This window comes from Mytilus californianus, unplaced genomic scaffold (assembly GCF_021869535.1).
Source record: "Mytilus californianus isolate M0D057914Y unplaced genomic scaffold, xbMytCali1.0.p SCAF_6, whole genome shotgun sequence".
Classification (NCBI taxonomy): Eukaryota; Metazoa; Mollusca; class Bivalvia; order Mytilida; family Mytilidae; genus Mytilus; species Mytilus californianus.
This window is the reverse complement of record NW_026262712.1, coordinates 111,341,264-111,367,504: the sequence shown is the minus strand read 5'-3', so window position 1 is coordinate 111,367,504 and position 26,241 is coordinate 111,341,264. Positions and strand designations below refer to the sequence as shown.

General features: G+C 32.8%; 1 protein-coding gene across 3 annotated transcripts in view; it reads right to left on the bottom strand.

The window, feature by feature from the left end:
* Window positions 1-26,241, bottom strand: part of LOC127705828 (uncharacterized) — a 170,996-nt gene that overhangs the window by 140,058 nt on the left and 4,697 nt on the right. The window contains exons 1-3 of one of the 3 annotated variants that reach the window (XM_052210186.1): window positions 15,061-15,150; window positions 14,523-14,602; window positions 12,557-12,662 (exon numbers count right to left, since the gene is read on the bottom strand). The exons of 1 other annotated variant lie outside the window; for it this stretch is intronic. In XM_052210186.1, the coding sequence (XP_052066146.1) occupies window positions 12,557-12,662; window positions 14,523-14,586 (170 nt within the window). In that variant the 5' untranslated portion in view covers window positions 14,587-14,602; window positions 15,061-15,150. Of the gene's footprint in view, window positions 1-12,556; window positions 12,663-14,522; window positions 14,603-15,060; window positions 15,151-20,068; window positions 20,084-26,241 lie in introns of those variants that run through there. One more of the 3 variants, XR_007984054.1, reaches the window with a different exon arrangement.

The following is a 26,241-nucleotide window of genomic DNA, read 5'->3' as shown; positions in this document are numbered from 1 at the left end:
TGTTATTGCTTAACACCACATTCAGTACTATTGGCTTAATCGTGACTGTAAGTTGTTATTGGTGTTGGAAATTGGAGTGCCTGGAGTGAAACAGTGATTTTCGGCAGGAAAACTGAAAATCCTAGTCAACAAATATTGAAGTCAAACGCATCTGCAACTTGCTTGGTTCTTACTCCCAACCTCAGTGTTGACATGGTAGTGATACAATGGAAGAAATACTTAAACCACTCCACCAAGGAGGTCCCGTTTTAAAGAAGTCATAATGCAATCTACCCCAGCACAATGAATCAGCGGTAAAAATTATTCTTTGCATAAACAAAAGTTTTTTTCAAAATGTTACAAATGGTCAAAGGTATTAATAAATATGCTATTTTAAACACCATGAATATGTAATATTGACATCCTTTTCCACATTTTTGATAGTAAAATGAACACAAAATGTCTGCTCAGAGGGAAAAAGTCCAATCAGAGGAAAACGTTCATTTTTGTTTTTAGTAGATCTGAATTTTGTATCTTCTGAGATCGTCATAAAATTTGACTGGAATGTAGCTTTTTTTATTTTTATTTTAGAGCAAAATAAAATTTTCTGAAACTGATCGAGAACGAGACAGGAATGTGACCTGTTTCAGAACGATAAAACAATGTCCAAGAAAATGCAATTGAAGCAAATATCCGGTTTATTCAACTCAACACGCCAACAGAAATGTAAGTATAAAAAGAATATGATATGATTCCTGCTTTATAGCATTTTTTTCATGAAATATTTACTACAGCAATGACCCTCAATCGCAATTTCGAATGGCTGTAAATCAAATACGCAAAGTTTGATAAATTATTGAAATAAAAAGTTGAATTACGAGTTTTTCTATTTCAAATTATATTCTTTAGATCCGGCAGAGTTGACCCTCGGTGGATTTGGCTAATATTTTTAGGTCTTGTTAGGTCATATAGCTCTTCAACTGTTTCGATTCTCGCACATACTTGGCACTAAAATATTCGGCTTTGAGCGATTCAGATGAATGTATATTCCGAAAAGTGCTTCGGACGCATGACATTTACAGCACTGAGTCGATACCGCTGCTAGTGGACTGTCAGTTTATGATGTTAACATCAACTCAGTAGTCATAACTGTGGTACTGACATGACTTATAACAAACCTTTCTTCAATTGTCCGTTTAAAAATTTAGATATTATTAGAAAAGACCATTTTGAACTCCCTTAGGCAAAATGACCATCTATAGATTTGTCTATTATTGTTAGTCCTTTTTGGTCATATAGCTCTTCAATAAGTTTTTTGTAAAAGTTAACGGACGACGACGGATGACGACCGACGAAGGACGACGTCCACCAAGCGATGAGAAATAGCACTTGGATATAGGGCCAGTTGAGCTAAAATCCATAGAAAGATATGGTAGTCGATATGATAAATGAACTCATCATAGATACCAGGATTGAAATTGTGTGCACCAAACGCGCGTTTCGTCTACAAAAGACTCATCAGGGATAGCTCAAAAAGGCCAAATGAAATAGTTGAAGAGCATTGAGTACCACCAATTCCTAAATGTTTTGCCAAATACAGCTAAGGTAATCTATTTCTGAGGTATAAAAGCCTTATCATTTCAAAAATTAACTGATTGCTCACTGTCCATGCAGCGACAAATAGTTCTGGCATAATCAAGACGCAAACAAATAAACATTGTAGTCTTTGAAAATTTTGGCTATTACTTTTTCCACTGTAAACATTTTCTGTGACTATCTTTAAAATTTTCATTGGGTCGAGATTCCTTGCAAATAGAATTTTTGCACGCATCTTTTGATATCCCTTGTCCGACTTTTATTACCGTCTCTGCAATCATAAGAGGTCGCCTTCGTGGATTTTATTCTTGGATCGCAGTACCTCCGTATCTCCTTTAATCTCCGGCCGCTTAACCAAAACTTGCTCTATAACGATTTCATTTGATAGCAGGTCTTGAATTTTAAGGCATTGGACACAAGTTAATTTAAAACACTTGATGTTTTGACATTATTGACGTGTCAGAAGCCATATAAGCGCTAAAATTTTTGATACGTTCTGATGTCTTAAAATGAACACATTTTGGCAGATACAATTGTGGTTAACGATTTGGCGAGTTCAGAATAGGACACATTTGAGCGGAGAAAATAAGCGGACACGTTTGAGTAAAATGAAAAATGACATGTATGGGATATTTTGTGATTTCAAGAAGACAATAGAGCGAAATGAACACATTTTGGTCAGGCGGAAATGATTAAGGGGGTCGAAACATTTAAAAAAGTCACATATATTTTATCAAATAAACCATACTGCATTTACAATTAAAAAATCATTATGAATAATGACTCCATGTGTCATTTCATTAGCTTTAATATTGACTATGTATCAATTGAACCAAATGAATCATGTGATACTTTGTTATATACTTTTTTGTTTGTTTAAAAATAATAATTGATATAAGTCCAATCATTCTTGGCGCCATGATTGTCTTTGTTCTTGTTTTTATATTAAAGCACAACATCTAAAAAAGTTTATTAAATGCAAGTCCTAAACCCAATGTCATCAAGTTGATCACAAGACTTCCAGCACCTGCAAAAAAAATGTAACTTTAAAAACAAGAATATTATGAAATATATAAACAGTCTTATATAGAATGTATCATGACTTGTTTAATGTTAATTCGTAATGGACTCTCCTCCATACAAATATAAATTAAAACAATAGCATTTAAAAAAAAAAAAAAAAGAAATAGCAATAACAATGACCAACATGAATAGGTCAAAACGATTTTCATGCATACCAGTCTTTAAAAAAAACTTATTTATAAACTTATATATTATTTTTCACAAACAGTGTTTCACTCGATTAGCTAAAATCGTTTTATGTCAAAGCAACCAGGTAAGCTGAAACTATTATTATTTTCGTACAAATTTATTATTTTCGTACAAAGTCATTATTTGCGACCTAAAATTTTTACCCATTACTCTTCACTTTTTAGATGGTGCAAAGATAATGTAAATCAAACATATCTTCTCTAGAAGGTCTTTCCACAAACAGGGAAAGTGGCTGAGTTGTACTACCTAGGAAATTCATTTGGGGTTTTGGCATCTTGATAACATGTACCTAGCAAATTATCGACACGAAGAACAGTAAAATACATAAGAACCTTTGGATGAGGATTCAATTGGTTGATTTATAAAGTAAGTGGCAATATATGCTAGTATTTGAATGAGAATAAATTATCAGGCATCTAACTTTCTTAACGACTGTAAAATTGTCAAAGACGAAGAGGCGAATTCTTACAGAACTACATAATAAACCAATGTCAGAATCATAAAATAAGTACGCAGGAAATCTGAAAGGATGAAACAAAAAGGCAAAATATACAAAAGGAGCATTAAAACTCATAAGTAGAAAATAAACTGACAACGCCAATCCTAAAAAAAGAAAAAGATTAACAGACAAACAAGAGTACTCAAAACCAATCATAGAAAAATAAAGACTAAGCAACACGAACCCCGCCAAAAACTGGGGGTGATCTCAGGTGCTCATGAAGGGTAATCAAATCATGATCCATATGTGGCACCCGTCTTCGTGTTGCTCATGTTAATAACATTCCAGGTTACAGAAAACAAAAAATATAGATGTCTACAGAATTTTTGTGAATGAATATACTAAGAGATTAGACACAAATGGACAAACTGGGAGTACTCTCAAATCGTACTTTCGTGTTAATTTGACCTGTTGATACAAATTGTAATGTTTTTTTGTTATTTAATGTTTACTTATTCATGTTATATCTATTCTCACTATTTTTAATATATACCACCTTTGATAAGTGTTTAGTATGACAATAAATTTTCACTTTTGTTCTCGTACTAGGAACAACAAAATTATTGATTTTGTAAAAATTATTTCTGTACTCCATGTATACCTTACAACAAAATTATTTTTATTTACCTGTGTACGTAATTTTATTTGGCGGCATTTTGTCCAAGGTTATAGCTGTCTTTCTGATATTGTTAAACATCTAGCTCCCTTGTATTATTAATTTTGTATTTACATTGTGTCATAGATCAAATTTATTCGTTCAGTGTATGTTCACTTGTTTTTGTTATTATGTCTTTTGATTGAGTTAAGCCATTTCAATTGATATTTTATAGTGTGTCTTATATTGTTATGTTGTGATGTTACACTATTGTTTCAGGTAGGGTGAAGGTTGGCGACTATTAAAACGTTTAAACCCGCTGCATTTGTTTGCACCTGTCCTAATTCAGGATCCTGATGTTCAGTGGTTGTCGTTTGTTGATGTGGTTCATAAGTATTTCTCGTTTCTCGTTTTTATATAGATTAGACCGTTGGTTTTCCTGTTTGAATGGTTTTACCCTAGTAATTTTTGGGGCCCTTTATAGCTTGCTGTTTGATGTGAGCCAAGACTCCGTGATGTAGGCCGTACTTTGACCTATAATGGTTTACTTTTACAAATTGTGACTTGGATGGAGAGTTGTCTCATTGGCACTCATACCACATCTTCTTATACCTATATAAGATCATAAGTCCAATGTTACAAAAAATTAAGAAAGATGTAATCAATGAATATTTTTTTGGTATCGATATTCTAGTGTTAACTTAACTAAATGTATATGTCAATAAATCTGATCAGCTGAGTAATCCCTAGATAGTTTTTGGATTGTAACAGGGTACGTCAAGAGAAGTTTGGAATCTTGATAGTTTTTGTAACAAGCAATTTTTGATGAATAAAATTATAATGTTGTTAAAAAAAAAAAAAAAAAAAAAACAATCCAGGTTAGAAGTGTTATTCGGTAGGTCACATTCGGGAAATAAATTGGAACATATTCAGTGTCATCTGTATGTGAAACGAATATTCCATAACGGTCAACCCTCTGGTGATGGCGTCCGTAAAATTTACGAAGTGATGATTTCAGCTTCACCACTTGGACGTTAAATTGAACGTTTTGTCGGTAATAATTTACTTGATATTTTTCCTGATTTGATAGCATAATTCCAAGAGAGGGAAGATACTCTGCAGACGTCACTACTTATTGGACTTATTTTATCGATCGGTTACGGTTATAATGTGTCGTTTATAACAAGCAGTTCGTGCCGTGAACATCACCTGGACAGTCAAAAATTGTCGATTGAAATTTTAAACTTGAGTTAGTTGACCGTTATGGAATATCCGTTTCACAGATGATATCGGATATGTTCCTTATGTCGTAACTACAATCCCGTTCACTTTTCACGAATGTGACCTACCGAATAAGACTATTTACCGGGTTTGTAATAACATGAGCAACACGACGGGTGCCACATGTGGAGCAGGATCTGCTTATCCTTCCGGAGCACCTATGGTCACCCCAGTTTTAGTAGGGTTCGTGTTGCTTAGTCTTTAATTTTCTATGTTGTGTCTTGTGTACTATTATTTGTCTGTTTGTCTTTTTCTTTTTTAGTCATGGCGTTGTCAGTTTATTTTCGATCTATAAGTTTGAATGTCCCTCTGGTATCTTTCGCCCCTCTTTAAGTGGGCAAAAACAAAACAATATCTGACCTTCAACCTTTCGCTTTGTCTTGCGCTGCCTGTGTAAATGTGCTCGTGTATGCTGAGTAATAGGACTCTTGTTTTGGAGTAGTGCAATTGTCAGCTCCTAAAAAATGTATGAACAAAACTATTTTGATCATTTATTTTGTGACAGCTTAGTTTTCATGCCAAATATTTTGCTACTTTTATCGAAAGGCTTAGCTATGATCGTGTGTGTCACTGAATATAGAAACCACTGATTTCGCGCAAGCATTGTATGTATGAGCCTCTCATTCGGGAATATACACACTTTAAATATTTAACTAATGGAATAAATATTTTTGCATTAAAGTTCATAAGAATTTGTTTTAAATATCTTCTTTACATAATCGAATTGAAATAGTTCATATAAAAGAATAATAAATAATTAGATTTAATATCAAATATTGTTTAAAATCTTTCAAGAACGCATGCATACTGGATTAGAATAATCATTAAAGAAAGTGGAATAGTGAAATAATTATTCGCTTTTAGCAGCCTGTATGCTTCAATTTTGTCAAAATAAGCTAAGAAATATCGATGATGAATTATTCACTTGCAAGTGAATAATTTGACCTCATTGAATCCGTATTCATGTGACCTTCAATTTAACCCCTTAGCTAGAGATGGATTACTATAATATGAAATTAAACAGACCTAGAAAAATCCAATTGCACGAGTACGTTATCTATTTATATCTATATTTATGTTTATATCGATTATATGACCGTCAGCAGTCTTCGGAGTTCAACTCGACAGTAAGTTAGATGACGTCTAGACTAAAATACACACAAAACTATGATACATATTATCGAGCCTATGCCTTGTAAATTATTTATTTTAGGCTTTTTATAATTTGTATATACGTTTCAGTATGTTATAAATCAAATATGAGAATTTGAGCCAAATCGGTGAACATGAATTTGATAGCCAATGTCCCCTTAAAGAAATCTGAATATCTCACCCTACACTATCATACTAATAGACAGAAGATAAATACCAAGGGTAATGGCAGACATGGTGTACATTCTCGTGGTTTTCACTCTGTGTAAAGAAACAACCATATAAGAAATGTAGTAAAAATAAAAATATTCAAATAAATAAATACATCACTTCAATCGAAGTAAATTTGAGAAAATGAAAAACTTTCACGATAAAGCTAATAACGCAAGGCTTAAATAACAAAATGAAACACACACGAATGAATTGAACAAAAAAGAATTGTACCTGTAATCAAAAGGAAACGAAATGTTCAAATTTGTAATAGTTTTTTTTTTCATATAAGTGAATGCATATAAACAATATATCACAATTTAATAATAGAGATTATCACAATTTTATATTTTCAATAATCTGAATATTCAATCAAATATTTGTGTGGGTGTGTGGGTGTTGCAGCCTTTTGGCTCATTGCCATATATGGCATGGCCATAGAAGGCGCTCTCACGTGGAATTTGAATTCTAGAATTCCCGTATCGGGCACTTGTTAATTTGCTGTCGACAACAAAGCAGGTGCTGCAGAAAATAGTTTAATTATTAAAAAACTGAAAGATGCCAAAAAAAGAAATGCCAGGGGATCGCCATGAATGGCCATTAAAAAGAAGACCTTCAATTTAACCCCTTAGCTAGAGATGGATTACTATAATATGAAATTAAACAGACCTAGAAAAATCCAATTGCACGAGTACGTTATCTATTTATATCTATATTTATGTTTATATCGATTATATGACCGTCAGCAGTCTTCGGAGTTCAACTCGACAGTAAGTTAGATGACGTCTAGACTAAAATACACACAAAACTATGATACATATTATCGAGCCTATGCCTTGTAAATTATTTATTTTAGGCTTTTTATAATTTGTATATACGTTTCAGTATGTTATAAATCAAATATGAGAATTTGAGCCAAATCGGTGAACATGAATTTGATAGCCAATGTCCCCTTAAAGAAATCTGAATATCTCACCCTACACTATCATACTAATAGACAGAAGATAAATACCAAGGGTAATGGCAGACATGGTGTACATTCTCGTGGTTTTCACTCTGTGTAAAGAAACAACCATATAAGAAATGTAGTAAAAATAAAAATATTCAAATAAATAAATACATCACTTCAATCGAAGTAAATTTGAGAAAATGAAAAACTTTCACGATAAAGCTAATAACGCAAGGCTTAAATAACAAAATGAAACACACACGAATGAATTGAACAAAAAAGAATTGTACCTGTAATCAAAAGGAAACGAAATGTTCAAATTTGTAATAGTTTTTTTTTTCATATAAGTGAATGCATATAAACAATATATCACAATTTAATAATAGAGATTATCACAATTTTATATTTTCAATAATCTGAATATTCAATCAAATATTTGTGTGGGTGTGTGGGTGTTGCAGCCTTTTGGCTCATTGCCATATATGGCATGGCCATAGAAGGCGCTCTCACGTGGAATTTGAATTCTAGAATTCCCGTATCGGGCACTTGTTAATTTGCTGTCGACAACAAAGCAGGTGCTGCAGAAAATAGTTTAATTATTAAAAAACTGAAAGATGCCAAAAAAAGAAATGCCAGGGGATCGCCATGAATGGCCATTAAAAAGAAGAGGAAGACAACCAGCAGGAAAGAAGGAACGGAACGTAGACGTCACTCAAAAGAAGGACGGAGTTGGACGCAAGCGAATGGAAAGGAAAAGACAGGAGGTGGATAATGTGGAGACACAAGGACTAGAAAAAAATGCTGAAATATCATCAGGTAACAGGTCGGAGGAGGATGCACGGGCATTCCCCCCTTTTAGGCACGACCCGTCACACAAAAAATTTGAAATGGCAAATAATTCAATTGATTTCACCCCGACACAGGAGGCTAGCATTCATGACACAGTGGGGGAACACGTGCCTTTGTAAATTAAGGAACAAATTTGGGAGGGAAAGTTTATTGAGCTACATTATCTTTTGAGAACGCAAAAAGAAATGGAGGAGGTTGACGAGGTCGATTTGAAATTAAAAGGGGGAAAATTTGCATTGAAAAAAGATCGTCGGGTGTTTATTTGTCCATAAATGATGGACTTCAGCATGCATGGTTTTAATGAGTGTTAACATTGAGAAATACAGTACTCGGGAACAGGAATTGTTAAAATATATGCGTGATATAAGATTAGCGGCAACGAGGTAAGAAAACTGGGCCACCTTTGACGAGCAATTTAGGCTAAAAATAGAAATGAATCCAAATTTATCTTGGGGAAACATCCACGGTGAATATTGGCTATTACACATCACATCTCCCACATTACAAAACAATGTGTCAGTTCAATAACAGGGTTATAGAACAAATACACAAAATCGTGGTCATTATAAGTCAAATGCAGCTACACTTTCAAACACTTACACGAGAACACATCAGCAATCACAGGTAACTAGTGGTAGTGCAAATATGTCATGTAAATACTATAATAATGGTAATGAATGTCCCTACTTCCCTCGTTGTAGGTTTAAACATGTATGTGATATATGCAGTGGCAAACACAGAAAGGCCCAATGTAATAAACGGGCCCAAGGAAGAAGTAAAAAAAGTATTAATTTTTATTCATTAGGAAATACTCCTGTTAAAGTATCTGTCTTGGAAAGTTATTTAGAATTTTACCCACATAACAATGTAGCACATGAAATTATATCTGGTTTCAAGTATGGTTTTTCATTAAAATATTTTGGTTCTATGGAACCAAGGGAGAGTTCTAATTTAAAAAGTGCAATACAGCTACCCAACATTTTTAAAGAAAAATTAATGAAAGAAGTTAAACTTTGTCGCATTGCTGGTCCTTTCAGATACCCGCCTTTTCCAACACCTCAGGTATCACCAATGGGGCTAGTGCCAAAAAAGTATGGAGATTTTAGACTTATTTAACATTTATCCTATCCTGAGAATAATTCAATAAATGATTTTATTGATAAAGATCATTGTTCAGTGCAGTACAGTTCAGTGGACGAAGCAGCATGTTTGAGTATTAGACACAAAACATTTGCCCGTTTAAGTCAGTGCGATATAAAGGCGGCCTTTCGTTAATTGCCAATTGCCCCGCAGGATTTTGACTTGTTGGGGATAAAATTTCAGGGTGAATATTATCTTAATAAAATGCTGCCAATGGGGGCCTCAATAAGTTGTGCCCTTTGGGAGAAATTTGCAAAAGCTTTGCATTGGATAATACAGCTAAAAAATGGAAATGATAATATCCTCTATTTTTACGATTATTTTTTTTTGTCGAGTCGAGCAAAACATCAAATGTTGGCAATACTTTAAAGATAATCCAAGAGGTATGCGATAAAAGAGGTATTCCTCTTGCTAGTCACAAGACTACTTTGCCTACTACATTACTATTTTTTTGGGGTATAGAATTTGATACGCAAAATTTAATCATGCGGCTTCCAAATGAAAAACTTGTCAAACTCTCACAAAAAATCAGAGATACCTAAGACAGTTCTAAAATAACTCTTAAAGACATGCAATCTCTTTTTGTGCTTCTGAATTTTGCTCGCAAGGTGGTTGCTTCAGGCCGCACCTTCTGCCGCAGACTCATAAATTCAACAATGGGGGTAAGAAAATCATATTACAAAATTTGAGTAAACAAGCAGATGAAAGCAGATTAAGAAGTTTGGTTAGACTTTTTAAAACAATACAATGGTGTCACTGTAATAACCGACAATGTATGGGTTTCAAACGAACAATTAGAGTTGTTCACGGATAGTGCAGGGGGTCCAAAGGTGGGTATGGGATCTTTTTTGCAGGTCAGTGGGCCCAAGGCATATGGCCAAAACATTGGAATGAAACTGGAATCACCAGAGATATGACATTGCTAGAGTTGTTTCTAGTTGTAGCAGCACTTATGATCTGGGGATCATATTTTGTTTTTCATGTTGATAATCAGGCGGTTGTTCAAATCATTAATATGAAAACTAGCAAATCAAGTAGAGTTATGAATTTTGTAAGACAAATGGTTTTAATGAATTTAAAAAAAACAATACGTCAGTTAAGGCAATTTATATCCCTTCAAAACAAAACCAAATTGCTGAGTTTCTTTCTCGTTCTCAGTGGGGGAAGTTCAGAAGCAAAGCTCCAGAAGCAGACCAGTGGCCAACCAAAATTCCAACACAGATCTGGAACATTTAAGTCAGGTGGCGGATTATATTGTCAATCAAGGTGTGTCCAGAAATACACAAAAATCATACAATTTGGTATGTACAAAAAAATGAACGAAAAACAAATATTTAACACATCAACAAACGACAACCACTGAATTACAGGCTCCTGGCTTGGGACAGGCACATACATACAGAATGTGGCGGGTTAAACATGTTAGCGGGATCCCAACCCTCCCCTAACCTGGGACAGTGGTGCAACAGTACAACATAGGAACGAACTATAAAAATCAGTTGAAAAAGGCTTAACTCATCAGATGGATACAAATAGAAATACATCTAACAAAAACACAGAGTGGACGTGGCCGGGTACTTGTACATCCCAACAACAAAATGACACCAAGTACAGATCTGAGAGTACTCGCAGTTACTGACAGCTAGTTCAAAGCCACTAACAACTAATGAAAAAATCATAAGGTCTAGTTTCGACATGAAATGACAGCCACTTTATTTGAACTTAATACAAAGTTGAAAATACTAATTATAATTCACAAACTACATGAAGGACTACTTAAAGTCCTTCTTATCCAGATTTATATGTATCCTTTTAAAAATATGTTTAAAAAAACTTACAACAACTGTAAAATCTTTTCATTTTTAGGAAATTCATGTTATCACAATTTGTTTTTTAAATCTCAAATTGTTCAAATTATGATTTTTTTAGCGCACTTGTTATCTTTACGTGTAGGTCTATTTATACAAATATATGAATTAAAAATATGTCATTTTAATCAGCTTATAAAATGTTAGTCCGACCACCATGACAACGAAGCTGTTAACAAGACTTCTGGCACCATTTCCTGTAAAAAAATAATTGTGGTATAAATATATTTATAAATGAAGCTAAAAAAGAAAAAAATAAACAGACAAACAACTGTACACAAAACACAATGTAGGAAAACCAAAGACCGAGCAACACGAACCACACCAACAATGGGGGTGATCTCAGGTGCTCCGGAAGGGTACGCAGATCCTAAAACGTTTGATTACTCTTGAAATATATGATTAGTTGCTAAAAGACAAACTCGTAAATTAAAAAAGTAAAAAAAAACCATCATGCCAAAAAATAGCTCAAATTGAATAGCCAAGATCGCCTAATGGCAACTTCGCCTGAGTAATAAAATTGATGGTAACTCGGGCGCTGACAGTGAAAATCAGCAGAGCGAGTAACCGACCGGAACGTAGTACATCCACGTCATTTGGACTGTTTTGAATAATACCACGTCTCCTTATTTCTATAATACATACATTCGGTTGAAGACCAATCATTGAGAGCAAGACATTTTGACATACTTACCACTTCCACATCCATACTGGGAAAGGGCCTGTTTGGCAGCAGCGATTGTTTGGCTTATAATAGAAGTGGTAGGGTCCAAGTTGCAGTCAGTGATAACTGTATTCAAACAATCCAGATAAATATGAACAACACTGTACAATAAAATACGAAAGCACTTTATGTAATATCCATGTACACGTATACGTTTCGAAATTTTTAAATAACTTAATATAGCATTGACTTTATAGAATATTTTCCAGATTTTCAGTCATTAAATACATTCAATTAAAGGAATGACTGTTGGAATGTTGCATTTAATTCTTAATTCTAATTTGGGAGCATGTTATTAAGAGAAATACGTCTTTTCACGACAGGACGATGTTTAAATACAAAAAAAAAAAATAATTTAAAAAAAAAATAGTGCAATTAAATTATTTTACAGTGATATAAAATTGATTAGAAATCAAACTTGTAAATATTATAAATGTCTGACCTGCATATTTTGTTCTTGTCTCCTGTAACCGCTGCTTCTGGTAACGCATTGGTATAGTTTGTAGTACAGGACGCTATTTTTGGAGCACAATCGTCAGCGCCAGCTCCTGAATAATAAATATTAGTAAGAAATTAATAGTTAAAATTGAGAATGGAAATGGGGAATATGTCAAAGAGACAACAACCCTACCAAAGAGCAGACAACAGCCGAAGGCCACCAATAGGTCTTCAAAGCAGCGAGAAAATCCCGCACCCGGAGGTGGTCCTCAGCTGGTCCCTAACTAAAATTGTGTACTAGTTCAGTGAAAATGGACGTCACACTAAACTCCAAAACATATAAATGAACTAAAATTAAAAAACATACTAGACTAACAAAGGCCAGAGGCTCCTGACTTGGGACAGGCGCAAAAATGAGGCGGGGTTAATAGATATAAGAAGATAACATGTTTTGTGAGATCGCAACCCTCCCCCTATACCTCTAGCCAATGTAGAATAAAGAAACACATAGCAATACGCACAGTAAAACTCAGTTTAAAAGAAGTCCGAGTCCGATGTCAAAATAGGTAATAAAAGAAACTAAGCAAAATGACAATGATACATAATTGAACAAAGGACTACTAGCAGTTACTGACATGCCAGCTCCAGACCTCAATTAAACTGATTGAAAGATTATGTTTGCATCATATGAAAATCAAGTACAATCCCTCCCGTTAGGGGTTTAGTATCATACCATCATAAAATATATGAGAAGAACATAACCCGTATCATGCCAACAACTGGTTTTAGAATAAATGTGTTTATTTCCGATGCAAATACCCTATGAGTGAATCAATATTAATACCAAAATATGCAATCCTTAATGACTTGACAACAGTATCGTTACTATATCCTTTCCGAATAAGTCTGTTTAAAGGTTTGGTTAGCTTTTGAGGTGAATGCCGACATTTTTGTGCTTTGTAAAGAATATTACCATAAAATATTGGATGTGAAATACCTGAACGTATAAGATGTCTGCATATGTTGATTTATATTTACGAATGATGTCCTTGTACCGATGATAAAATTTAGTAAATGTTTTGACTAGTTTGTGATATCGAAAACCCTGGTGTAATAATTTTTCAGTAATACAGAGATTTCTGTCGTTGAAATCAAATACGTTGTTACATACACTAGCGAATCGAACAAGTTAAGATATATAAACACCATAAGATGGCGACAAGGGAACGTCACCATCTAAAAATGGATAATTAACAATAGGAAATGAAAAAGCTGTATTTAAAAAAAGTTAGTGAAAGCAGTTACTTCGAAAATGGTATCAAGAAAGGAAAAATAACACGTTGTATATTTCATGCGTCCGAATCGCTTTTTCTGGATTTACCTTCATCAAGATCGCTCAAAGCCGAATATTTGAAATCCAAGAATGTATAAGAACAGAAACAGTTGAAGAGCTATATGAATGAAAAGGACATATTGCCAAATGTAATAACAAATAGCCAAATCTATATTAGGCCAACTTTGTCTGAGGGAGTTGAAACCTAAGTTCCTTCATAATTTAAAAATGTATAAACGGACAGTTGTAGAAATGTTTGTTATGATTTTTCAGTACCGAAATACTGAGTACTGAGCTGATGATACCCTCGGGGGCTGATACTTCACGAGCAGAGGTATCGACCCAGTGATGTAAAAAACGAAAATAATAAGATTAAAAAAACAAATCTTAACAATAGAACTAATATGTAAATACTATTATAATATTAGTATAGTTCCTATACCAGGTCAAGGTCCGACCAAGTAAAAAGCCGGTGATGATTTTAAAAACTGGTTATTAGTAATGACATAGATTTTGAATAACGTGAACCAGTTTTTGGAAAATGAAAAAGAAAAAAAAAAAGCAGTACTAAAGTCCTCCGTAAAGTTCGAATGATATTTCAAAAATTAGAAATGAAAAGAAAAAAAAAATATCTTACCTTGCATGACTGTACTGATGGATACAAAACAGGCAATCAATGTTACAGCAGAGAGTTTGTCCATTTCTATGTTTTTCAGTCTGTAAAATAAAACACACATTTACAAATAATAATTTTAATTTGAATTGAAAAAGAAATGAAGTTATAATAAAATTGATTATACAACCTAATCCAGAGCTCGGACAAATTACAGGACCGGAAGTCTGAATAAGATTATACAACCTAATCCAGAGTTTGGAAAAAATACAGGAACGGAAGTCTGAATAAGATTATACAACCTAATCCAGAGTTCGGAAAAATTACAGGACTGGAAGTCTGAATAAAGATAGAAACACAATTCTTTGAAAGGAAAAGACAAGTACAAATTAGAAAAAAAAATTACCACAAAAAATTGTTAATTGTTTCTTGTTGTAAATATCTGAAATTTTGAAACTATCGTCCAATTTGAAAATGGAAGGAAAGTGGTTGCTTAAAAGGAAAATTAGCATGAAGGGGGATTTATCAATAGGATCATAGTTTTAACTATCAAACGTATTACCTGGTAAAGCAGTAAAAGGCTGTTAGATGTCTGTACCACTGAAGTTTTGTGGTAGTTTTAATCCTTCTTAATCTTTATATACACATTTAGTTAATTATTTCGCAATCATTTTCTGTCCGAACAAGCATTCACTAACATTTTGTAATGCCGGTAATAGTTTTACAAATGTAAGTTTGGGGCTTTTTTTTTCAATCACTAAAAGTTTTTTAGCCTGTTAGTTTATCTAAAATTTTAAATCCTGTTTTCCTTACATATGAATAAATTAAAAATTTCAAAAATCCATATCCTATGGTGACTATTGCGTGAAAAGATTTAATACACTCCAATTTAGCCACGACGTACATTTTTGTACTTTATGTTGGTATTCTGAAAGTAGTTATGAGTGTGTTATTAATAACACGGCCGTTGTTAATATACTAATATGTATTGCATATGATGAGAACAAAATAAACCAAACATCATGTATGTATGCGCAGTGGTTTATTTTGATTCGATTTAAACTTCATTTATCACTTCGGTGTTTCAAGCAATATTTTTTATCTTGCGTTGCTTGTCTTTTAGCGACTGTGTTTTATTTCCATTTCCGACATGTGTTTTTTTTTCTCTGGTAGTTTTCATTTTTACACTAGATACAAATAGCGACAAATATTCTTATTGCTTTTTTTGTTAGTTTTGTTTTTGTTTTGGTATATTCATTTTTATCTACTTGGGTTTGTTTTGACAATTGTGATAAATATTCATTGGGAAAATTAGTAAAATTTACCCACTTGTATTATCTTGATGTAGATTTTCAAGCCTTCGGTTTGATTTTTTTGGTTTGTCCTGGCTTGGGATTGAACCCACGACCTCTCGCACTGTAGGCGGGCATTCTAGCACCAGCGGAGCACAAAAAAAACAGTTGAATACAACCAACAATAGGCATTAAAGTATTATCGCTGCATAAATACATGTCATTATGTTTTCCATTTGTCATTGTGGGGTCTTTTATAGCTTTATGTACTGTTACTATATTGCCTTGTTTCATTGTAACCTACATAAATGTAATCGGTTTAGTGTACCTACATATACGTAGTCGGTTTTTTGTAACTTGATTACATAAAATCGGGCTAGATAGTTTGATGTCTTCAATATGTTACTTTATATGTTCCTTGCATCTTGATTTCATGTTCAAACAATAAGGTCAAGTGGTAACGACCTGACCACTAATTTTGAAATATCAATTACAATTCACAATTCAAAAACTACATGACTGGTTACTTAATGTTCTTTTTATTCAGATTTACATAAAAAAATTGGGAGATATGTTATGACTATCAATGAGACAGATATACATCCTCTAAAGTTCAAATAACGAAGATAAAAGCAAGTGTAGTTCACCAGACGGAATTCAACAATGAGAAAAACCTATATCAGATAGTCAGCTATAAAAGGCCCCGACATGCAGAATGTGTATCAATTGAAACGAGAAACTAACGGCCTACTTTAAACAATAAATTTCGAAAATCAAATATGACAGATATGACATAACGACAACTACTGAATTACAAGCTTCTGACTTTGGACAGGCACATAAGGAATGTGGCGGAGTTAAAGATATTTGTGAGCGCGAAACCTTCCTCTAACTTGGGGCAGATGTTACAGCACAAAATAAGAACAAACTGTAAAAATCAGTTGCAAATAGCTGAACTCAATAAATAGGTAGGAAGTAAAAATAAACCAACCAACAAAACAACACTAGAAACAAAGCAAAGATAAATGAGTACTCGCAGTAACTGAAGCTAGTTCAGAGCCAATTTCAACTACTAGTAATAATAAATCATGTTTTCTCAGACTAAAGTGTCAATCAGTTGACGTTCAACAAATTTTGTGTAAAGACATCATAAAGATTCCGATAAACGCACGACCTCGCGGAATGCAAAAATATAAGCAAACAGAATCGACTGGCTTTATGATCATGAGTACTCCTAACTGTACAGCTATAGCAATATGTATTCAGTTATGGTTTAATTTATCCAAAACCTAAAGTAATGTTAGAACCGATTAAGCAACATTTAAACCTTTCTAAAATTGTCCGTTCATAAATTTTGAAATTATAAAGAAACTAAGATTTCAACTCCCTCAGGCAAAGTTAGCCTTAGATTGATTTGGCTATTGTTTTAGGTGCTTTTTAGCTACACAGCTCTTAAACTGTTTCGGTTTTATTCATCCTTAGCTTTCATCTTCGGCTTTGAGTGTTCCTGATGAAGGTAAATCCAGAAAAGCGCTTCGGACGCATTAAACTTACATGTATAACGTATTGTTTTCATTTTTTTCACTACAGTGCTAAATTGATAATCTTTAAGAATAAGGTTATCCAACCGATCAATAAATTTACACAGATCGTATTTAAATGTAAAGGCGTTATAAATGATATCACCGTAAAATTTAGGATGCGATATCCCGTTTTTAATAACCACACCCCGTCTTCTTTCCCCGAATGGGACCTATCGAATTAGATTAATCACCGGGTTTGTACTAAAATGAGAACACGACGGGTGCCACCTATGGATTAGGATCTGCTTATCCTTCCGGAGCACCTGAGATCGCCCCCAGTTTTTTCGGGGTTCGTGTTGCCCAGTCTTTAGTGTTTTCTGTGTTGTTTATTTGTGTACTGTTGTTTGTCTTATCGTCTTTTTTTCTTTTCTTTTTGGCCATTGTGTTGTCAGAATATTTACGACATTTGAGTTTGAATTTCCCTTTGGTATCTTTCGCCTCTTTTCTACAGGTACAGCCTCACTTTGTGAGAAGTCTTTGTATTTATGAAGAAATTTAGTAACAGTTTAATTAATTAATTTGGTAACGAAATCACTGACTCAATAATGCGTTCATTGACATCTAAAACGCCTTTACAGACACGAGAATAGCGAACATGTTGTGAAATATACACACCGTAAGAAGGGGCCGAAGGAACATCACCGCCCATAATAGAGAACGAAAAATCATCTTTTTTGTCGTATATTCTTATATATAGTTTCCAATGTGAAGCTAAAATATCCAAATATAGAAAAGGGCAATTACTGCTGTCTGTAATCAAATGTAAAGCAAGCTCCCTTGAGTTAATTGCCACGGTAAAAAAAATCTGGATTATCTAAAGCAAACATATCATCAAGGTATCGGTAAGTGTTATCAAATATATCAATTAAAAGCAGAATAGACTGTGATTCATAACAATTCATGAATATTCTGCTATTAAATAGGCGCAATTGTTGCCCATATGAATGCATATAATCTGTCGATAAAATTAGCTGCCACAACGTACATAGACAGTGTCAGGGAGAAAATTGACAGCTACGAATCTTTTAAATAAAGCAGAAAAATATATCAAAAACCGTACAATCCATTTATTTCAGAAGTAAGTGTTGACAATACACAATATCTGCAAATGTCCAAATAGGATTTTGTTCGTTTATTTGTTTGAACTTTGTTTTATAAATATTTTTACATGGAGATTTGTTCTTACAAATAAATTAAAGTATTTCATCTAAAACAGCTTATAAAATGTAAGTCCTGAAGCCATTGCAACCAAGTTGAAAACGAGGCTTCCGGCACCATTTCCTGTAAAGAAAAATGTTTGTGTTCTAGATACAAAGTTATATAAATCTTGAAACATCCGACATCTTATTAAAAAAATTGTTGGTAGCTTGTTGAATGACAAATAGTATTGTAAAAAGGCGGAAGAAGAACATAATGCTCTAAAAAAGTGTTCAAATGGAACAAATACGATCCTTTAATGTTTTGTACCATGTTGATCAAAGAAATAAATTATGAACTGATAATTAAATTCCAAATTCATCATATCGCAATACAGGAGCACTTGATATTGGAAGTATGATATATCGGGTATTGGCAGTGTATGAAAAACGCACACGCGCGTGGAACCAAGACTATGTTAGTAGTATTGCAAGATATCATAAAAAGTTGGATTACTTTTTTCAATCTGATTTTTAGGTTTGGAATGACATGGACCCTTGTGTAAATAATAGCTAAGTCTTAGGTTTCGATAATTTGCAAGAGGAAAAAAAACTAAGATTGCTCTAACATATCTTTGGACTTTAATGAATTGTTGTCTCATTGGCAATCATACCACATCTCCTTAAACATAACAATGTATGAAATCGATTGTAGACTGCATGATCATTGGAAGCCAGTAATATAAAAGATAGTAAAGTTTTGGCATACATACCACTTCCACATCCATACTGGGAAAGGGCCTTTTTGGCAGCAGCAATTGTTTGGCTTATAAAGGAAGTACCGGAGTCCAATTTGCAATCAGTGACAACTTTGTTCAAACAATCCAGATAGGTATTTGCTGCACTGAGTTTCAAATAAAATCAATAAAATACTTAAGCACTGCATGTATTATCAAAAAAGTAAAATAACAAAAATACTGAACTCCGAGGAAAATTCAAAGCGGAAAGTCCCTAATCAAATGGCAAAATCAAAAGCTCAAACGAATGGATAACAACTGTGATATTCCTGACTTGGTACAGGCATTTTCTTATGTAGAAAATGGTGGATTAAACCTGGTTTTATAGCTAGCTAAACCTCTCACTTGTATGACAGTCGCAAATATATACGTATATACGTTTCAATAATGTATAAGTAATCTTGATATAGCATTGCGGTTATTATTATTCCCCATTAATGTCATGTTATCATTTATTCCTTTTTCATTAGGAGGGAAAGAGGAATACATCTTTAATCATTTATTTTTATTTTACAGCATACTGTACATCGGAATATATATATATATATATTTTTAATTTGGGATCAGGTTATGTATCGGAAAACATATATTATCCCTTACTCTCATTTGGTTTGATGCTATATAGAGGAATGCATTTATTGGCGCCAGGCAATACTTGATAATATGAATTAAAAGGGCATTGAAATTATTTCACATCTATATAAAATAAGTTAAAAATTAATTAAACACAACACAAAAAATAGAACATGCAAATAGTCTGACCTGCATATTTTCTTCTGATCTCTTCCGGCCCCTGCTACCGCGCCGGTGTAGGTTGTGGAGCATGCGGTTATTTTTGGGGTAGCACAATTCTGGGCGTCAGCTCCTAAATAATGAATAACAAGTACATGTTTAAGTGTTTATGCTGAGAATAAATGAATTTATGGTCCCACAATATTGACGCGATTTATCATGTCCCTATTGTTAAGATAGATAACTGATCGACCAATGAGAGGTCTTCTTTTAGACAACACCCTCATTTAGGAAAACACACGAAGAGAAACACTTATCCAACGTAAAAATAATTCATCGGTCATAGTGAAGTAAATTGATCATTTATCAGTCATAATGAAGTAATTTGATCACTTGAAATGATCATCAAGTTACCGAAAATAAGTATTTATTTGTTTTCATTATCTTACAATTTAAAAATTCAATCGTTGTCAAATTTGTGATATTGTTTTTAATTAAGAATATTTGCGTTGTTAACCGTTATATAGCATTTCTGATTTGTTACTTGTTCAATCCTTCAGCCTAATTTAACTGACTTATTTTGAACCTTGTATTTTAGAAAATTCTCTCAACAATAGATCCGAATCTGAATTTGATTTGAATTTGAGTTAGATAATTTTCAAAGCTATCATTTATTCTCACTAAAAAATGCTGATTACAGGAAGGTAAATCGGAAATAAAAAACACATCTGAAAAATACTACAAACATTATTTGTTTAAAAAATAGCATTTTTGACAAGAAATTTGTTTAAGCCAATGCTCATACAAAACGTAAGAAAGTAATTATGGGGTAAACTGTTAGACATTAGCAACTATCAAACTAAACATTGGTACTTACAAAGTTCCTAGCCCTAAGACACCGTTAAATGCTAACGTTTGAAATAAAAATAACTCTTTTTCGAATTGCTACCGAAAGAATTAAAAAAAGATAAAACATATTAAACATATTTGAAGACAAAACATTAATCAACAGCATAAACAACTCAATATAAAAAAGAAGATGTGGTATGACTGTCAATGAGACAACTTTTCACAAGAGACTAAATAACAGAGAAATTAACAAATATAAGTCCCGTACATAAAAATGGGACATGAACTCCCGTGCTCTCGAATGGTAATCAGCGCCTATATGGACGCATTACATTAAATACTCTGGAAGTGTTATCAGCCTATGTGCCTATATTTACGCTTTACGTGCTTTGGGAGGGTTATCAGCTTCTGCACCTATATTGACACATTACGTACTCTGGAAGGGTTATCACCTTCTACGCCTATATTTGCGACTTGCGTGCTCTGGAAGGGTTTTCAGCTTCTGTGCCTATATTGGCGATTTGCGTGCTCTGGAAGGGTTATCAGCTTCTGTGCCTATATTGATGCATTACGTGCTCTGGAAGGGTTATCAGCTTCTGCGCCTATATTGACGCTTAACGTGTTCAACTTGTAAAATGCCGGTGATTAGTATTCAGTAATTTCAAAAAGCGAAGAAATGGGAAATGACTATTGGTTGACTCCCCCATTTTTTACATAAGGAAATGTTTGTACTAAGTCAGAAAAAGGACAGTTGATTGCCATTCGTTTGATTTGTTTGAGCTTTTGACTTTGCCATCTGACTTTCCGTTTTGAAATTTGCTTGAAGTTCTGTATTTTTGTTATTTTACTTTTGGCTATGAAATGGATCTTCAATAACGTGAAACAACATAAGGAAAATAGTAAAAAAAAAAAAAGTAGCATAAAAAGGGTTATGTACAGTTAAAATGTGTTTCCATAAAATAAAAAGTATAAGAAAAATGTCCTACCTTGCATGACTATACTAATAAATACAAGACAGGCAATCACAGTTACGGCAGACATTTTGTCCATTTTTATGTTTTCTCGTCTATAAAATAAAACGCACTTTACAAATAGTACTTTACAAATTAATTCAAGATTTGAATAATAATAATCATTTAAAACAAAACAAAACAAGTATTGAAATAATTTTATCAAAATTGATTCAATCAACAATTACAATACTTCAAATTTGAATAAAAAGGAAACAAATGCAAATTAATTTAAAAAACAAAAAATTTCAAACCAGATGAGAAGTAAAACAAATAACAGCGAACATGTTAATCGCTTCTGGTTGTAAAAATCATAATTTTGAAAAAAAAAATCATCCAATTCAAAAACAAAACACTTATTTTTTTTTTTTTTTTTTTTTTTTTTTTTTTTTTTTTTTCAATACGGTTTGATTCAAAAGAAAACTAGAATAATTGCGTTCATTAATTTCATCGTGTAAAAAAAATGAATTACGAAAAAAACATTCTTTGGAAAAAAAATCATGATTGATAACTAGGATGATTTAGTTTCAAATATATCGTTAAACGAATTACCTGTTTGAGATAAATAACTTAATAGACTGATGATATCGGTACACTGCAGCTTAATGGGCGTTGAAATCTGTCCAACTCCTTTTATACGTGTCTTGTTCGTTATTTCGCAAGTAACCTTTGTACGAAGAAGGCTTCCCTAACATTTTGTAATTTTGATAAAAGTAAATAGATATTGATGACTGATATCGGTTTGTGGTCTTTTTTATCGTTAACGTCTTGCTGACCTGCCTATAAATCAATATTTAAAATGTGTAACATGAACGGGATGATGTCTGTTTTTTTCTGGTTTTTCCTTAAATTTAAAAAAAAGAAAGTGAGTTATTAATCATTCAATGCAATCTAATAAAAATTAAAAAAAAACAAAAACTTGCGATCAGGAAGATATTGGCGAGTAAAATACCGTCCTTTTTATAAAGAAACTTGCAAATTCCTGTAGATTTACGAAAAACATAGATATCTCCCTTTACATACCCTATAACAGGCTATCACGTCAAACAAATATATCGGATCAGTGTTCCAGATTTCCATTAACACATTGTTCAGCCGATTTATGTCCGCTGTTCCGGGTTAGGGTTAGGATTTTGCATTCGTATACAGCAAGTATTAGTTACTATTGCATCTGCACAACAAATACCAAGCTACAGTTGCTGAAGTATAGTTTCAATCATCGAATCTTAGCTACAAACAATTCAAACATTAGAACATTTATTTTGGGATTGTGAACATATACAGATATTATTAGAACATAGGTTTCTGACCAATGGAATTAGTGTTCTTTCTACAAAAGAAGTTTTTTTATGTTTAGTAACATTACAAAAATATCAAAAGGCAATTCAGAAAATACTATTTTCATATCATAAAACAATATATACATAATACCAGATGTTTGGAAAAAAACTGTTAATATACTCAGTAAAAGAAAAGATGAAACATCTGTATGCAATTGATATATAAAAAATATTGTTATGAAAAACAAATGTCAATATCATTTTCACAGAGGATGGAATATTATTGATAAATTACTTAGTTAAAGTTTATATTTTTACTGCTATAATTGAAAATGCAGGATTTAAATACTGAATTATAATTAAATGTCCAGATGAATTTGTATAGAAAACATACCCCCCCCCCCCCCTTCTCTCTCTCTCTTTCTCACTTTTTTATACACATTTTTAGAAAAATAAATGCTTCTTAAGAAAGATTTATATATTATATATTACTATTTTATTTGTGTATATTATGCTGTACACTGGAAGTTATAATTGATAAAAATGAAAACGAAAATTGCACCTGCTGTACCGATTGATGATACCAGGATTAATTGTTATCCGAATCCTGATGCTTGCACCGTGCAAAATTCTCAAACTACCAATGGATATTTTGAGGGGGCCTAAATGCGACTGGTCTACCTGCACTTTAGTCGATGCACTTTGACAAGACATGAGTAAAAATAATATTTTAGCTCCTTAAATACCCAATGAATTCAATTATTTATTGACACGGTTGTTATGTATCTAACGGAAGTGGATCTAAATAAATAATTTACCTACTAAACGATAGCTATTTTTCCTATGTACAACGTTGTTATGTAAGCGTCAAATTCTTTACACTCTTACAAACAATGCTGTAAAAAATCTGGAGTTTTATAAATATTTAATTTAGATATGACTTGAAGCAAACATGACTTTGTTACATTTAAGCTAGGTTTATTTCACTTGTTGTACATTGGGTTTTGCAGTAATGTGTACATTAGTGTCTTGGTAAAAACCTGAAAGTCATGTTTTAAACTAAATACTTAACAATAAATATCTTAACGCAGTTCATATCTTTAATTGATTTGCAACATTTACACAACAGTAAATTCACTATTTTGAATTTCTCTTGATGTCAGATTCCGCACAAAGGGTTGACTTGTTAATTGAAATATGTTTTTATTTTTGGAATACTTCCGCCTAGCAACAAAATCAGTGCTGACGATGGCATTCTTTGGTTTTCATCGATATATAGATGCGCAGCCGCACCTGCTCAGACTATGGGACGTTATATCCGATGTAGAGTGTTGTGGGTGGTTTTTTTTTCTGTACGGAGTTGAAATATTGCAAGGGTGAAGTTTATTTTACCCATTTTCCAGTATAAGCCTCTAATGTCAATTGCTCTACTCAGTTTCTTAACCTGTGACATTTTTTATTTATTGTTCAACGAGTATTCGTCCTGATTAATCGGTCACTCATGATTTTCTTTTTCTGCACAGATAATGTGTAGTGTGTGTGTGTGGTGGTGGTGGGAAAAAAGGCGGGTAAAAATACGCTGTTGGTTACAGTCCAGCAGCTAGGTTTAAAAACAACCCTTTTCGTTTATTGAAATTATGTGCAAATTTAGTCCTATATATTTTTTTTATGGGTAAATCATTCATATATTTATCAGTTAGCACATATACAGTCTGACATCTTATTTTGATTTTAAAGGATTTTTTAAATAATGTCAATAAATGTTCAGGAGATAAAGATGTTAATCACGTGGGATCATTGCAGTCCTCTAATCGCAAGACAAATATCTATTGAAATATGATTCACTTCTTATTGATTATTACCTGTTTTGGCTTTTAAATATTTGGCATTGAGCGTTCCTGATGAAGGTAAAACCAGAAAAGCGCTTCGGACGCATGACATTTATAACGTGTTGTTTTCACTTTTTAAACATAAAATAAAAATATGCACATTGCACCTACATAAAAAATTTAACAAAATAATAAAATACGTTCACTATTTGGATATGCATAAAACCACTTATGTTAAGATATCCAATCGTAGTACTAATTTATCGAAGCCATGTAGAAAAATCATTCCGTTCGAAACAAATCTTAACTTAAGTAGTTTCATGCATATTAGCCCTGGAAAGTTAGGTAAGATAGCCAGAGCTTTTGGATGTATAATGCTGCTAAATAAAATAAAATCAGAAACAGCAGTTCTAACAGGTTTTATGAATTCTCATTATAAAATTAAGAACGATTCGATGTCCTTCAATATATAAAATATCAAGAGTTTCATAAGAAAGAACCATTTTAGTTGATTTAGTTAGTATACTAAGCGTAAAGACTTGCTGTTGAAAGATATACGAATTTTCCCGAGTTTTAGGATATCATATTAAAATTTGTTAGTTGTATTTAATGCCATCAAAATAGAAAGTTGGATAAGAAAACTATCTTAAATATTTTACATTACAATAGGATTAAGAATATTATGCTTATCTAGTGGCACCCCTCAGATTGAGTCAAGTAGTTTTTTTTTCAAATTTCACAAGTTTTTATAAAACTATGTATTAAACTCATCATAGATACCAGGACTAAAATTTTACACTCACGCCAGACGCGCGTTTCGTCTACAAAAGACTCATCAGTGACGCTCGAATCTGAAAATATTTAAAAGGCCAAATAAAGTACGAAGTTGAAGAGCATTGAGGACCAAAAATTCCTAAATGTTTTGCCAAATACAGCTAAGGTAATCTATTCATGAAGTAGAAAAGCCTTAGTATTTCAAAAATTCAGATTTGTTAACAGTTAATTTATTAATATGAACTGATCAATTTAAAGGATATAGTTTATCAAAATGAATAATCTAAAAAAGCATAATATAAAATTACTTCCAATAGAATTTTTGTGTTGGTTATAAATTATGTTCTTTATATAAACGTTTGGACTTATTATTGATCTTGCCAAATTTTACCAGTATTCTGTTTTGACGCATCTTCAGGTTCTCATAATTCGATTTCTATTTGAAGGAACACAAGTTAACA